The 17,064-nt window shown below is 34.0% G+C and overlaps 1 protein-coding gene across 1 annotated transcript; it reads left to right on the top strand.

Moving 5' to 3' along the window:
* Positions 1–5,722: 5,722 nt before the first annotated feature.
* LOC132549821 (serine/arginine repetitive matrix protein 2-like) lies at positions 5,723–16,156 on the top strand. The gene is made up of 3 exons (XM_060213793.1): positions 5,723–6,168; positions 6,250–6,758; positions 13,851–16,156. The coding sequence occupies exons 1-3, from the start codon at positions 5,723–5,725 to the stop codon at positions 16,154–16,156; spliced, it is 3,261 nt and encodes a 1,086-aa protein (XP_060069776.1).
* The last annotated feature ends 908 nt before the right edge of the window (positions 16,157–17,064 follow it).

The raw sequence follows: 17,064 nt of genomic DNA, 5'->3' as shown, positions 1-17,064 counted from the left end.
ATGGGTTGTTATTAAATCTTATCCAGCATTCTATCACCTTATTTGAAACAGGTAAGCAGCTAATTAGTACATATTTTTTATGTAAATACCTTGATTACATCTTAACACCACTGTATATTTTTATGCTCTCCATGAGCATTTAGTTGCCGCTTTGTCCATCCATCATAATTTTGTCTAGAGTATATAACAAAAACTAAGAGGTATCATCATGAAATTTTATACATAGATAGATCTGGATAAGGAGAAGTTAAAAGTACAAGAACCATAACTCTCTTTTGCATAATTTAGGAGTTATTGAAACTTGGTTTATATATTGGTCATACTGAGAGAATGTGTAGTATACCAAATGAATGGCCTACAACTACTTAATTATAGAATTATTGCCCTTTGATAAAATTTTTTGTGACATAAAGCCATTTCAGGTAACATTCATCAGTTTCAGTGATACTCTTGTTTGTTATTAAATGACTTAAAGATAAAAACACAATATTCTTATATGAATTTTATGTTCATGTTCTAAATAAATACAGCTTGAAGATGTCTTGAATGAATGAAAAGTGCAGTCTTATATGATGTTGTATACTGATACACAGGATTCACAAATTATCTAAATTAAATTTGATTTCAGAGGTTTAATGTTTCAGATATTCCAACATTCACATGTTTCTAAATTTTTGCGATATTCTGCAATAGTTTTTTCATAGAAATTAAGTGCAAAACTTACCGGTAATTGAAATAGAATTAAAGTTTACACAATTCTTTTTTGTGTTGAAAATGTAGATTAAGTAACAGAGATCGATATAAGAATTTCATATAAATATAGGTTTTATGTTGTTTTTCGTTCATTTACCATTCCTGCGGGAGATATTTTTACTACCCCATTTTCTGGATTATAAGCCACACCTTTTTATTTGTCTCACAAGACGAATGCAGCAAATATACCAGTGCGGCTTATTTAACACATTAGAGTTGAAGATTTTAGGGTTTTGTTTTGAACGTTAATGTACTTCACGACTGAACACCTTGCCATTAGTAGGGTGCATATTTACTCTTTATTATCACTAAGTCATTAACTGGTGATGATTTTATTGATTTTGTGTTCACACAACCATATCAACATTAACTTCACTTTCTTGTTTCTATGGTGAAATGTTTTATAAAATTTATTATTTTATCAACATTCAAATATCATTTTGGTAAATGTTTTCATTGTTTTGATATTTTCTGTTACAAATATAGTACCTTGATTATAAAAGATATTGTTAATATGCAGCAGTTACATGTGATCTCACTTCATTTTTATGTAAAACATTTGCATATTTTTACATTTTACCAGAATTTATGATGGAGATAGTATTTTAAATATTACAACAAAAAATATTATCTGGATAAGTATTATACAAAAGGATAGAATGATGGTAGCAGTGCCTAGTATACATATATTCTATGTATCAATTCATTGTCTGTTATTAAAATGAAACATGATAAACATGAAGCAGCATGCTATATTGCTTATCTCTGGTTACCTTTATGTTAAATTTTCAGATTATATTTTCTCTAAGTCCAAATAATTTTCTTTCAGCTCCAGAGAGTGTTAGTAATATGAAACATTAGGATATGATGTGCCAGACCTGGAAACAAAATCACACTTAACCAAAAATTGCATTATATAATGTACATTGGAAATATACTTTAAAGGACAGATTTTGTATGGTTACACCTCATTGACATTCCGATCTAACATTAATTATAATGTATGGAATATTTTTATTATCTGTTTATATAAAAGTGTTCACATTTGTTTACAACAGGTATACTTAATGATATAAGTAAGTTATATATGCACTTACCAATAAAATAATAATAAATTTTTATATCTGCATTTTTTAATGTTCTGTTTTCATTTTACTTCTTGTTGATATTTAAACTATTTGTAAATATCAAATTAATAATTGCAAGCAAGCTAGCAGTCTGAGGTCTGGTAACAAACTGGTAAAAAAATGAAATGTTTCAAATCACCAAATAATACAGACTAATGGGTCAATTTTACATTTTGCATGCATAGTTCAGATGTAATTTTGATAAGTTTCACTTCCAAATGTTAATTCTCAAATTTATTATTAGATGAAAGGTAGGAAGATTCCAAAACTTTGAGCGAGCTGAAATATGGTAAGGTTGACCGACAATATCTGAAAACCCGGGCTACCTCCCCTATGATGTTGCTAGAGCTTATAAATCATCATATTTTCAAATTTTGTTATTTACATTAGCAACATATATCTGAAGAGAGACTGATCTGTGATAATTTTATTTGGTTCATAAAAGTCCAGTTTGTCCCTTGCAATGTTACCATATATGGGTGGCAAGTAAATGTGCAAGTGATATCCAACATGTTAAGTCTTGTAGACAAGATAAGTTATGCAATCCCTGAAGAAAATACTGTAGTACCTGCACTAAAGCACCTTTCTTGACAACTCCAGTTCTGCAAAGATAAAATATGAGTAAGGATACACTCAGTTGATAACTACTACTCTGAACTGAAATGAAGGAAAGCTTGCTAGACTAATGACTGTAGGTCACTCCCATTTTCATGATAATTGACAAACTTCAATCTTTTTTAATTTACATGCACAGGCTTTTTAGGTGATCTGACACAAATGGTCAAGATGACCTATTGCTATAATGCATTGTCTGTCTTCGTGCGCCATGCACAATTCAGAAATTTTGTTTTGTCCCTTAGAGTTTTGGGGGAAGGGTTCAAAAAGGGGAAATTAGATATAACTTTGCTTCAAAACGCTACTTTGGTCTGAAATATCATTAAGAGTGGTAAATCATTTCTTAAGTTCATAAAAGTTGATTCGACCCCTATAAGGACTTAGGGGCGGAGCCCCAAATGGAGAAGTTAAACAATATTTTGCTTAAAAATGCAACTCTTTCTTAATGCTTGAATTGATTTCAACTAAATTTGGTCTGAAACATAATTGGGAGTGGGGAGAATCATTTCTTACATTCAGAAATTTGATTCGACCCCAGGGGACTTGGGAGGTGGGGCCCCAAAGCTAGAAGTTAGACAATATATTTTGTTTCAAAATGCTACTCTTCCTTAATGATTGAATGGAAGTCTCAGATAATTTGAACTCGTCAGATTTGTCAGACCACCATCGGTGAATTCTCTGTTTTGTGCATTCATTCGTCAGATGACTGTTAAGGGCCATGGCCTTTCATTTATCAATGATGAAAATTTTTCCTCCCACAGAAACAACTTTCCAAATATGGTCCATCAGACACTGTAACCAGTTCTGAAGTGACCAAATATGGTCCATCTGTCACTGTTACCAGTTCTGAAGTGACAAAATATGGTCCATCAGACACTGTAACCAGTTCTGAAGTGACCAAATATGGTCCATCAGGCACTGTAACCAGTTCTGAAGTGACAAAATATGGTCCATCAGACACTGTAACCAGTTCTGAAGTGACCAAATATGGTCCATCAGACACTGTACCCAGTTCTGAAGTGACAAAATATGGTCCATCAGGCACTGTAACCAGTTCTGAAGTGACAGAATATGGTCCATCAGACACTGTAGGCTTACCCAGTTCTGAAGTGACAAAATATGGTCCATCAGACACTGTACCCAGTTCTGAAGTGACAAAATATGGTCCATCAGGCACTGTAACCAGTTCTGAAGTGACAGAATATGGTCCATCAGACACTGTAGGCTTACCCAGTTCTGAAGTGACAAAATATGGTCCATCAGACACTGTAACCAGTTCTGAGGTGACAAAATATGGACCATCAGACACTGTACCCAGTTCATTTATGACCAAATATGGTCCACTTTACACCTGATCCTGTTTAGAAGAAAACATATGTAAAGTAATGTGCAACTCCAGAATGTATAACAAATCAAGGCCCATCTTCACATAACCCCTTTTGTCTTGAATTCTTGGAATACCCAACTTCGAAGACGGGAATAAAGTTATATTGAAACTGAAGTTGAATGAACCAGAGTCTCTGAATGAACAAGCAAAAACAATACAAAAACGAAACAAAAAGCTAAAAATACACTTTTCAAAAAAACTGGAAATATTGTTCAACATATAACAGATATATATGAACGTTTTACAACGTTCCGAAACGTTGTCAATACGATCACATTGACAATATTGCACAACGCAACAGATTGTTTCACAACTCAAAGTAGTAAGTATTAATGCGCCCATTACACTCGGTCAGGCACGGGACTACTTTTAAGTGTGAATAGATTACATACGGAGGCTTACGTAGTAAAACGTACCTCATACGTTTGTATAGGTATTTATACGGGTGTCCGAGCGGACAGGGTATATCTATGTTAGTGAATGGTGTAGAATATGCACGTTACAATATAATAATGCTGGGTAGAGTAAATATATTAACGACAGGAATTTACTGAAGAACATATCAGTATTTCATTGTATTAAATCATTATTGATTGTGTGGAACTTTCGTGTAACAGGTGAGAACTGTTTAATCTGTTTACTATTTTTTGTGATGTTTGATGATAAATTGCATTTTGTAGTTATAAGTACAAACGGACATTGTCAAACAACACTGATAGTATATAATATTTGTCACAATACCATCAACTGAGTGTTTTTTCCAAGGCTGTAGTGTAAACAAAAAATTCAGAAAACATTATCCTGCAAATCATGTGTTAATTCTTCATTAAATATCAATCAAACAAGGAAGAATTATAATAATTTAATTGTTTGGGTCACAGGTTCATCACAAAATGCAAACAATCGCCAGTTAGTATCAAACATATAAATATGTAGAGATGTGAATAATTCAATAGCTTTACAGTTATCAATATGTATATTAATACTGGAATAAGACAAATGTTTGATAAATTTTGGCTGAGTGTCTCATACAATTTCATTTCTCAATTTCATAGACAACAATTGATTACAATGTTCCCATGTGACGAGCTTTTTGGGATTATGAGTAGTGATCATTGGTGTTCTGATTGAAGTGTTAATCTGAAAACATATCGGGATGTTGTTACTCGGTTATTCACTGTGAAAACTGTCATGATTATCATTTAAATCTTCTATTTATATCACAATAAATGTGATGGTATTGTGAAATGTTGATCAATACGTCAGATCTTCCCTATTGAGTAACCATTAACTGATAGAAAGAGATGGTTTGATATGCGAGGAGTCTGAAACAGAGACCCGCACAGAGACCGCCAAACATTCCTGCCGAGACGAGGTAGGCATACCGTGTACATATCCTTAATGTTAACAATTAAAAAGAGAGGAAAAATCATACTTTACCATTGTTGGTAGGATTGATGTGTCGATGTAACCACGGACAAGTCTATTGTTACGAAGGAATGATACGATAATAATGATTATGATAACGTATGACTTTTCGCTATTAACTGGGCCTCACCAGCCCCTCTTCTAAAATAAGTTATTTTTGGAATACACGTCCTGTATGTTAATACATCTTATTACTTTATTGTGATGTGATTCATATAAAATAAATCAGACGAGGAACGGTTAGCAAGTTTGCACTGCTGTTATTTATTTATTTATTTATTTATTTTGTAGGAGATCAACAAGAACAGATGACCAACGGAAAGAAATTTCTGTTATCATAAGCTTTGTAGTACGAGGAGACAAATAAGTATACTGCTATCACACATTGACGACATATCATACAAAAACGGAAATGCAACTCATTGCCAGTGGATCGTCCACGGAAACATCTTGCAGTACTTGTGGATCACCACTTCAAAAGAGCCACAGTACTTGTAAGTCACCACAGCCAAGGCGTCGCAGTACTAGTAAGTCTCCACAGCCAAGGCGTCGCAGTACTAGTCAGTCTCCACAGCCAAGGCGTCGCAGTACTAGTAAGTCACCACAGCCAAGGCGTCGCAGTACTAGTAAGTCACCACAGCCAAGGCGTCGCAGTACTAGTAAGTCACCACAGCCAAGGAGTCGCAGTACTAGTAAGTCACCACAGCCAAGGAGTCGCAGTACTAGTAAGTCACAACAGCCAAGGCGTCGCAGTACTAGTAAGTCACCACAGCCAAGGCGTCGCAGTACTAGTAAGTCTCCAAGGAGGAGAAGTCGCAGCACCAGTTGTCCACCTCTCCGAAGGAATCATATTAGAGGGCGTGGCAGTGGAAAGCGTAAATATTATTGGTATAGAAAACAAGATACCCACGCATCCCATTATCACCGAAGGAGCTGCAGTAAAACACCTCTGCGACGTTCTAGAAGTAGAAGTAGTTCGCGTCACCGAAGGAGTTGCAGTAGATCACCATGGCGACGGTCTAGAAGTAGGAGTTGGTCGTATCATAGGAGTTGCAGTATATCACCATGGCGATGGTCTAGAAGTAGGAGTAGGTCGTGTTACCGAAGGAGCTGCAGTATATCACCTTGGCGACGATCTAGAAGTAGGAGTACTTCTTACCGAAGGAGCTGCAGTATATCACCATGGCGACGGTCTAGAAGTAGGAGTACTTCTTGTTATCGAAGGAGCTGCAGTATATCACCATGGCGACGGTCTAGAAGTAGGAGTACTTCTTGTTACCGAAGGAGCTGCAGTAGATCACCATGGCGACTGTCTAGAAGTAGAAGTAGGTCGTTTCATAGGAGTTGCAGTAGATCACCATGGCGACGGTCTAGAAGTAGGAGTAGGTCGTTTCATAAGAGTTGCAGTACATCACCTCGGCGTAGAAGCAGAAGTAGGAGTAGGTCTTGTCATAGCAGGAATTGCAGTATGTCACATTTACCAGGTCACAAAAGGAGCTGCAGTGTATCACCAAAGCGATGGTGTAGAAGAGGCCCGTTTCATCGGGGAAGGTGTGTTGTATTACATCGGCAACGGTGGAGATGAAAAAGTAAATTGTCAAATTGTAAATTTCAGCACCCCATTTGAAGTAATATATCGTCTCTTGTAAACAATTTCATGATCTCGCCAAAGGAATGCATATGAAAAAGTGTAGAAGCTGATATATCTTGGGACCGAAATGGTTGACCTTACCGTATTAACTGTCAAGATAAGACATTAATCAACTCTAAATGTTAGCAAGGCTTGTGAACTAAATACATTTTCCCCTTTTGTTTCTCCTTACTAAATTTCACCTATTATGCATGCACTTGTGTCAATACAGATAAAACATGTATTTGTACCAATGATAGCTGTCAATGTATAGAGAGAACCTATTCCTTGTACTGGTGAATTATTGTAACAAATCACAACCAAAATGTAAATAGAATGCTTGTACTGGTGAATCATTGTAATAAATCAATACAAAATGTAAAAAGAATTCTTGTACTGGTGAATCATTGTAATAAATCAATACAAAATGTAAAAAGAATTCTTGTACTGGTGAATCATTGTAATAAATCAATACAAAATGTAAAAAGAATTCTTGTACTGGTGAATCATTGTAATAAATCAATACAAAATGTAAAAAGAATTCTTGTACTGGTGAATCATTGTAATAAATCAATACAAAATGTAAAAAGAATTCTTGTACTGGTGAATCATTGTAATAAATCAATACAAAATGTAAAAAGAATTCTTGTACTGGTGAATCATTGTAATAAATCAATACAAAATGTAAAAAGAATTCTTGTACTGGTGAATCATTGTAATAAATCAATACAAAATGTAAAAAGAATTCTTGTACTGGTGAATCATTGTAATAAATCAATACAAAATGTAAAAAGAATTCTTGTACTGGTGAATCATTGTAATAAATCAATACAAAATGTAAAAAGAATTCTTGTACTGGTGAATCATTGTAATAAATCAATACAAAATGTAAAAAGAATTCTTGTACTGGTGAATCATTGTAATAAATCAATACAAAATGTAAAAAGAATTCTTGTACTGGTGAATCATTGTAATAAATCAATACAAAATGTAAAAAGAATTCTTGTACTGGTGAATCATTGTAATAAATCAATACAAAATGTAAAAAGAATTCTTGTACTGGTGAATCATTGTAATAAATCAATACAAAATGTAAAAAGAATTCTTGTACTGGTGAATCATTGTAATAAATCAATACAAAATGTAAAAAGAATTCTTGTACTGGTGAATCATTGTAATAAATCAATACAAAATGTAAAAAGAATTCTTGTACTGGTGAATCATTGTAATAAATCAATACAAAATGTAAAAAGAATTCTTGTACTGGTGAATCATTGTAATAAATCAATACAAAATGTAAAAAGAATTCTTGTACTGGTGAATCATTGTAATAAATCAATACAAAATGTAAAAAGAATTCTTGTACTGGTGAATCATTGTAATAAATCAATACAAAATGTAAAAAGAATTCTTGTACTGGTGAATCATTGTAATAAATCAATACAAAATGTAAAAAGAATTCTTGTACTGGTGAATCATTGTAATAAATCAATACAAAATGTAAAAAGAATTCTTGTACTGGTGAATCATTGTAATAAATCAATACAAAATGTAAAAAGAATTCTTGTACTGGTGAATCATTGTAATAAATCAATACAAAATGTAAAAAGAATTCTTGTACTGGTGAATCATTGTAATAAATCAATACAAAATGTAAAAAGAATTCTTGTACTGGTGAATCATTGTAATAAATCAATACAAAATGTAAAAAGAATTCTTGTACTGGTGAATCATTGTAATAAATCAATACAAAATGTAAAAAGAATTCTTGTACTGGTGAATCATTGTAATAAATCAATACAAAATGTAAAAAGAATTCTTGTACTGGTGAATCATTGTAATAAATCAATACAAAATGTAAAAAGAATTCTTGTACTGGTGAATCATTGTAATAAATCAATACAAAATGTAAAAAGAATTCTTGTACTGGTAACTTAATAAAATAAATCAGTAACAAATGTAAAAAGAATATTTGTATTTGTGAATTATTGTAATGAATCAATACAAAATACAGGCGAGATATACTTATAAATTACCGGTATTTACTGTCGAGATATACTTATGTATTACCGGTATTTACTGTCGAGATATACTTATATATTACCGGTATTTACTGTCGAGATATACTTATGTATTACCGGTATTTACTGTCGAGATATACTTATAAATTACCGGTATTTACTGTCGAGATATACTTATGTATTACCGGTATTTACTGTCGAGATATACTTATGTATTACCGGTATTTACTGTCGAGATATACTTATGTATTACCGGTATTTACTGTCGAGATATACTTATATATTACCGGTATTTACTGTCGAGATATACTTATATATTACCGGTATTTACTGCCGAGATATACTTATATATTACCGGTATTTACTGTTGAGATGTACTTATATATTACCGGTATTTACTGCTGAAATATACTTATATACTACCGGTATTTACTGTCGAGATGTACTTATTTATTACCGGTATTTACTGTCGAGATATACTTATATATTACCGGTATTTACTGTCGAGATATACTTATATATTACCGGTATTTACTGTCGAGATATACTTATATATTACCGGTATTTACTGTCGAGATATTCTTATATATTACCGGTATTTACTGCCGAGATATACTTATATATTACCGGTATTTACTGCCGAGATATACGTTTATGATATCGGTATTTACTAATGTTGTTATAATTTTATCTTAACAAAAACATTTAAGATTAGTCTTTACGTGTGCCTGATACATGTTTAAATTCGAAACCTTCGCACTGTGATGATGTACACAAAGACAAAAAATTTAAAAAGAAAAAGAAAATCTCGAAAATCATTTTTTTAAAGAATTGTAAAATGATGAACGCTTTAGCAAAACATATTACATTGGTAATATTTTCATAATCGTGAAGGATTCTAAAACCCGAGGACAAATCATAAATATGTGAAACTATCATTGTATCGACCATCCATTGATTGTATGTTTGAATCACATTATTTGAAGAAGAAAAATGTATATATTGCTTAAAACGTGCCTAAAATACACAGCAAAAAAAAATAGTGTGACAGATATCCCAAAATAGCTTTAATGAGAAGTACGATGTTACACACACACGCACGCACACAACTATCCACCCAACCCTAATACAATCAAATATTGACCTAAAAACAGATAGCATATTATCATGTTCACTGAAGATTTTAATAAAGAAAAAAATCGTGTAGCGCAACATGTAAAGGCAAAGAACACTAACACTTGTTTCAGCAACCATGAAGGGTTTTAGAAACAGATAAAATATTTTGTTTATCACAATGGATAGATTACAAATTGTTATTTAGCACATACATTTCTCATGTTGTTTATGAATCTATTTCATCGATGTTTTGAATACAATTTCAGTGGTGATCTCGTGATACAAAATGTCTACCTTATTTATATATCTCTGAATACTTTCGTTATTCATGTTATAAATTCTTATTATTCGGTCAAGGTTTTGAACATAACTACTTAGTAATTGGTAAGAATGTTTTCTGAAGTTATAAAAAGTTAAGACGCCAGCTCTAACTTTTCTGTTCGCTGATTTTTACAAAATCAGAACATCTGTCAGCTTTAGCCTGACGTTCATAAATCATATGAGTTGCACTAGGTACACACATATGATCTATCGAGACCGTTCGTCTCTTTATCAAGCCACAGAATATCACACAAATTATACAGCTTACAATGAACATGAAACAGAGACAAAGTTATATACTAAAGCCGAGAACAGTGATATCAAATTGTCTCGGGCAGTAGGATACCAAAGGTTAGACAGAATCAGCGAAAAAGCATCTTATGATGATGTTGGATGGATGGTACGTTGATTAAAAACCCAAAACTAATAAGATCTGTTTATGAACCACTATGCCCCTAGTTGCAACAAAATTCTGAAGTTGGACATTAAAACTGTAAGGCATGTGCTAATTGCATGCACATTTCGTGAAAAACTGCATTGATACCATTCTCTATGGTTACATCGTTACTATTCTCTATGGTTATATCGTTACTATTCTCTATGGTTACATCGTTACTATTTTCTATGGTTACTATTCTCTATGGTTACATCGTTACTATTCTCTATGGTTACATCGTTACTATTCTCTATGGTTACATCGTTACTATTCTCTATGGTTACATCGTTACTATTCTCTATGGTTACATCGTTACTATTCTCTATGGTTATATCGTTACTATTCTCTATGGTTACATCGTTACTATTCTCTATGGTTACATCGTTACTATTCTCTATGGTTACATCGTTACTATTCTCTATGGTTACATCGTTACTATTCTCTATGGTTACATCGTTACTATTCTCTATGGTTACATCGATATTATTTTCTGTAGTAAGAAGAAACTATGGTAACAATAAGAATGAAAAAGATCTGAAGCAACGTTCAATGTCCGATTAGTGTCACTGTGAAACAAGTGGTTAATAACATGAGTACGTGGTATATATGGTACGTGTTTGGAACAAATAGAATTTTACAGCGAATATCAATCACTATAACAGTTTAACAAAAAGAAGTAACTCATGTTTGTTTGTTTGTTTGCTTATTTGTTTTTCTCAAAAGTATTCTTTAAACAGCTGTTACTAATATTTAAAAAAAACCACACACAACATGTTCTTCGTTTCTATAATGTAAATAAAATACTCACTATAACCAGAAAATAAAACACACAAAAAAGAAACAATGAAATTATCCAATAGTTTAACCCAAGTGTAAACAATACAGGTCAGTCTACAATCACGTCTCTACACGTTTACCAGTGGGCGGGTTATCGTCTAAATAGCATTGTAGTAGTAATCGTAAAATTAAACACACTATTATTGACATCTGTTTATATGTTATGTACAGGAATCAGCAAAAAACCATGTCTGTTTTTCAGTATCAAATTTACTATCAAACAATTCACCGGTCTGCAATTACCACAATTCTGCATACATGAGCCAATTCTTATTTATCAACTTGGACTTTAAAAAACCTAAGGTATTCGAATTGAATGCTTAATTTAGGAAATATTGTACAACAACAATATGTTTTACACCATATATATATGAGTACTGTCGATAAACATTGTTATATTGAATTATATTATTATAGGAAAAATTCGCTTTTAAATAACATAGTACAACTACATCGACAAACAAATGTTCAGCGGCACATACGTGTAAAGAACGCTTTAGGTGTGTGTGTGTGTGTAGATGTCTGTGTGTGTGTTGGTGTCTGTGTGTGTGTAGGTGTCTGTGTGTAAAGCATTGATTAGTGTGACACTATGAAACAAGTGGTGAATAATGTGACTTCGTGGATATAGGTATAAATGGTGCGTGTTTGGAACATCTATGATATAACAGCGAATATCAATCAATCAATACTTTTAGCAGAAAAAACACTGATCTTTGTTTGGTTGATTGTTTGTTATTTGTTTTATGTTTATTTTATTACTATCATTTTGTTAAGAATCCATTCCCAGCGCATGTTGCAGGTGATTAATAGCATATACCTCTTAAAAACTGAAGAAAAAAACAAACAACGATAACTTTTCTTCATTTTTCTATTATATCGACAAATATTTCTACCACATGGTCTAAGTCATGTTGTTGAATGTTTATGAAATAAGTATATAAACTACTCATTATAACCAGAAAACAAAACCAATGAAATTATCCAATAGTTTAACCCAAGCGTAAACTACACAGGTTAGTCTACAATCACGTTTCTACACGTTTACCAGTGGGCGGGTTATCGTCTAAATAACATTGTAGTGGTAATCGTAAAATTAAATACGTAAAGTCAAACATTTTACCAATCTATAATTACCACAATTCTGCATACATAAGCATATTCTTATTTATCAACGTGGAGTTGAATACTTAATTGAGGAAATATTGCACAACAACAACATGTTTTACACCATATATATGTAGATGAGCACTGTGGAAAATAGTAATATTTACCTATATGTAAATGTATAGGGACAATGATAACGAGATATCGCATGAATGATGTTATTGTAAGGAAGATTCGCATTTGATAACATGGTACTATATCTCTTTGCGTCAGCGTATGTTGTTCGGTTAAAGCACATGCGCACACAGCCGATATATACGACAAGCAAACGTTTAGTGGTACATTCGTATACAGAACGTTATAGGTGTATGTGTGTTAGTATATATTGTTAGGTGGCTTGTCCGGATACGTCAGTATAGTGGTCGTTATTACAGAGTACAGTATATATCAATATATTTGAACATTTATTACAACATTTTATATACTGGAAATGGACATGAATAGCGTTTCTTGAAAGGCGTATAAGTATACATCAGTGACATGGATTTTTCGATGTGTAATACTAAATGAAACTTACTGACGATAATTGTGTAGATTAGGTTCAATGATTTTCTTTGCGTCCTACAAGTGTGGAGTTCATGCTACTACAGGATATCGTGTGGAGTATTGCATTCCCCTAGCAATTCATTCCCGTTTGGATTAATAGCTTTATATGTGTGTATTGCATAACTATTTCTATAACAACGATAGTGAATGATAAACTTATATACGAAATTCGAAATCAATATCTAATATATATATCAATATTCTGATCATGTAATAAACCGCAACCAGGCATTGACATGTGACACTGTTGTGATAGGTGAAAGTTCACAACAAATATCGACTATTTTATGGAATATATATTATATGGACGAAACCGAGTGTAGTGCATGTCATCGAGATTTCACCTTCCATCTTTAAATTTATCATTCTCAAACTTTCTCATAAACAAACCAATATAATTGATAGAATCATTCCTCGGTAGCTGAGATGGGAAAGACTCGCAGGCGGCGAACTCGAAGATTTGTTTCAGGTTCTTATTCACCTTCTCGACGATCACGCTCTAGGTCGCGATCTCCCGAGCAACAAAGGACACGTTCATGTTCTACGTCACGACCCCAAAATCGACGATCAGTTTCTAGATCACGGAGTCGTAGCAGATGTCCATCACCCTACTATAGTAGTCGGAGTAGAAGTCGATCACCCTATGCATGGAGTCGTAGCAGAAGTCGATCACCCAACTATAGTAGTCCGAGTAGAAGTCGATCACCCTATGCATGGAGTCCATCACCCAACTATAGCAATCGGAGCAGAAGCTTGTCATATTCTGGATATTCAAGTGGTTCCTTTGGAGATTTATCTAGCCGCAGTGTTAGTAGGAGTTGTAGCAGAAGTCGATCACCACAAATAATGCGCTCTTTCAGTCGTAGCAGAAGTAGATCGTTTTCCAGGAGTCGTAGCAGAAGTAGATCGCGTGGAAGAAAGCGTCGCAGAAGAAGATCGTTTTCCAGGAGTCGGAGCAGAAGTAGATCGCCTGCCAGAAGGCGTCGCAGAAGTAGATCGTTTTCCAGGAGTCGTAGCAGAAGTAGATCGCCTGCCAGAAGGCGTCGCAGAAGTAGATCGTTTTCCAGGAGCCGGAGCAGAAGTAGATCGCCTGCCAGAAGGCGTATTAATAGAAGAGGTCGCAGAATTAACCGGAGAAGGAAAATCCAAAAGAAGAATAAAGCACAACAGGAACATGAAAAGGATTCAGGAAAACCCGTTGATATTGATGAAAATGTTACCGAATTTTTCTTTGCCAACGCTTCAGTAGATGAACATTTCAAAGCTCAAAACCAAAATCGTTCGAAATATATCTCGGGCTTCACATTGCTACACCAAAAAGGAGTAGAGCTGCATCAGCGAGTCCGAGTTCGTGCTTTAGCTGCCAGCTGGGCAAGAAATGACTTTAAGTTATCAACAGATTTCCTTTGTGACCGTGACAGATATGGAGTTGTGGAGATACTGAAAGCGTTACAAATATTGGATTCGGGAAGGTGTATTCGACAAAAAGAAAAACAATTAAAACGGCTTCAAGTAACGCCGGGGAAAGTGTCTCGATGCACAATTAAAAACCTGAAAAACAAAATCAATAATTTGAGACATTTACAGCCAAAACATGGATCTGCAAATGGACCAGTTTGTAAAAATGTCCGTAAATGGACAAAGACATTAAGAAAGCAAGAACTTGAGCTCTATGCCCTCCACCTGCCCAAGAAACCATGGAAGAAACTAGCAGATATTTGTCATTTGAACCCAGTTGATGATTTTCCTAGTGTACCATGGTTTCTTCCTTACTGTTTTGACCAACCAGCACCAAGTGGAACTGTAGTGCACGTTTGTAAGGATTTGAACAGAAAAAACATAAACGAAAAACTGAAAATATGTGACATTCCATATACCCACTGCAGGAAGTTCCGAAAATACTTAAATGTTGAGTCAAAAATCAAAATTGCAACATCAGAGCCTCAGCTAGACACTGTGCTGTGGTATTACGAAGACTTAGAATGCCGTCAGGTTGATGAAGTAATCATGCAACGGCTCGATACTGGGGACACAAGTAACCTACCGATAGGAAAACTAATGGATCGATTACTCACATTGAAACATTTAGCACGCGGATTCCGTTCTGGCAAGAGAACAATAGAAAAATACAAAATTCCTTTCATGAAAACATTGATAAACCTTGCTGATTCGAAACTTCAGAACATCAAGCTGAAGTTGGATTCACCTGTTGTAGTACTGGGAGATCGTTCAGCATCGATGGACATCGCGGTAAGAACTAGTTCTGTCATATCTGGAATTCTTTGCTCTATTTGTTCGGCAGACCTTGTCGTTTTCAACAATCGGTGTCAGCGCCCAACAAGTGTACCAGGAAATGTCGATGAAGCACTGAAGCTCGCTATGAAAACACGGGCACATGGTGGCACAAATCCGTCAGCGGCTTTGAAACCTTTTTACAAGAGGAAGAAGATTGTTAAAACATTCATTATTGTGACAGACGAAGAAGAAAACATTGGAAATTTTGCAGACCTCTTTGAGAAATATCATGCAGAGGTTTATCCAGCAAAGCTTGTGTTTGTCTCCTTTTTGGCTCAACACCAAAGAGGAGAAATGTGTACTAGATTGATGGAGAAAGGGTTCAATCCCTTACAGTTTGTACTAAATTCAGACAGACCCGATTTGACAAAATTAGAAAAACTGTTTGGGATCCTAGCTTCAGACAGTACTTCGTTCACCGAAGAACTTTCTAATTTTCAAAATGAAACCTCTGGCAACATCTGCTCCAGTGATACATAAACAATTCATATACGTTGTGTTGACGGCGTGTGTGAAAAGAGACTAAGAGAGATGTCACACGCAAGCCATATTAATTATTGGCTTCATCTGGTAAGGACTCATTTTCAACATGTATACGCCATTACTAAAATGTATATTTAAGTAAAATAGACAGTAGTGTAATTATTTAACATAAAGCGTATTAAACTTTACAGTGCATGAACTTTAACTCATGAGTTGATGAATTTGATTGATAAAATATTATTGATATATCTGTAATTACACGTCGCGTGCTCGCCGGATTCCATAATTGGACATTCAGTGACAGTCAGTAGCGATCTACTTGTTCAGAGTGTTACTTTACAAACTTGTTAATAAAGTTGCTGGTATTGTTCTCCCATAAAATGCGTCTTGATTTGAAAGGTGATGTAAACATTGTACATAGGACATTAATGAATTTTCATTTAAGATATTTTATGAAAAAACGTTTATAAAACTTCGAGACGAGTTTCATCAAATAGAATTTAAGATGAAAAAAAAGATACTTTTTATCATACAATACAGGAAAGCTACAAGCTATAGTGAACAAAATCAAACGACGACAGACATTTTGCTGTGGCATTTTGATTTCATGACGTAACATCATTGTCTATATCACTTTGGTGAATTGACTAGATATTAGAGAGATTATACGAGTCTTGGCATTTAACAACATGTTCAGATATACCTGGTACATGTTTTACAAGTATTTAGAGAATGTTCAGTAATTTACGGAACCTTGAGTAAACATGAGTGTCAGTGAAAATGATGAATGCTCCGGGAAAACAACTTTATTGGATATATAATTTTAACAACAATAACACAATACTGTAATTAAGACATTGCAAGCACTGCATTTGGAATACTGCACATAACTTTAGCATGACAAA

Source organism: Ylistrum balloti, unplaced genomic scaffold, assembly GCF_031769215.1.
Source record: "Ylistrum balloti isolate Yb309-2 unplaced genomic scaffold, AGI_CSIRO_Ybal_v1 Utg370078, whole genome shotgun sequence".
In the NCBI taxonomy this organism is placed as follows: Eukaryota; Metazoa; Mollusca; class Bivalvia; order Pectinida; family Pectinidae; genus Ylistrum; species Ylistrum balloti.
This window is presented reverse-complemented; position numbering and strand designations above follow the sequence as displayed.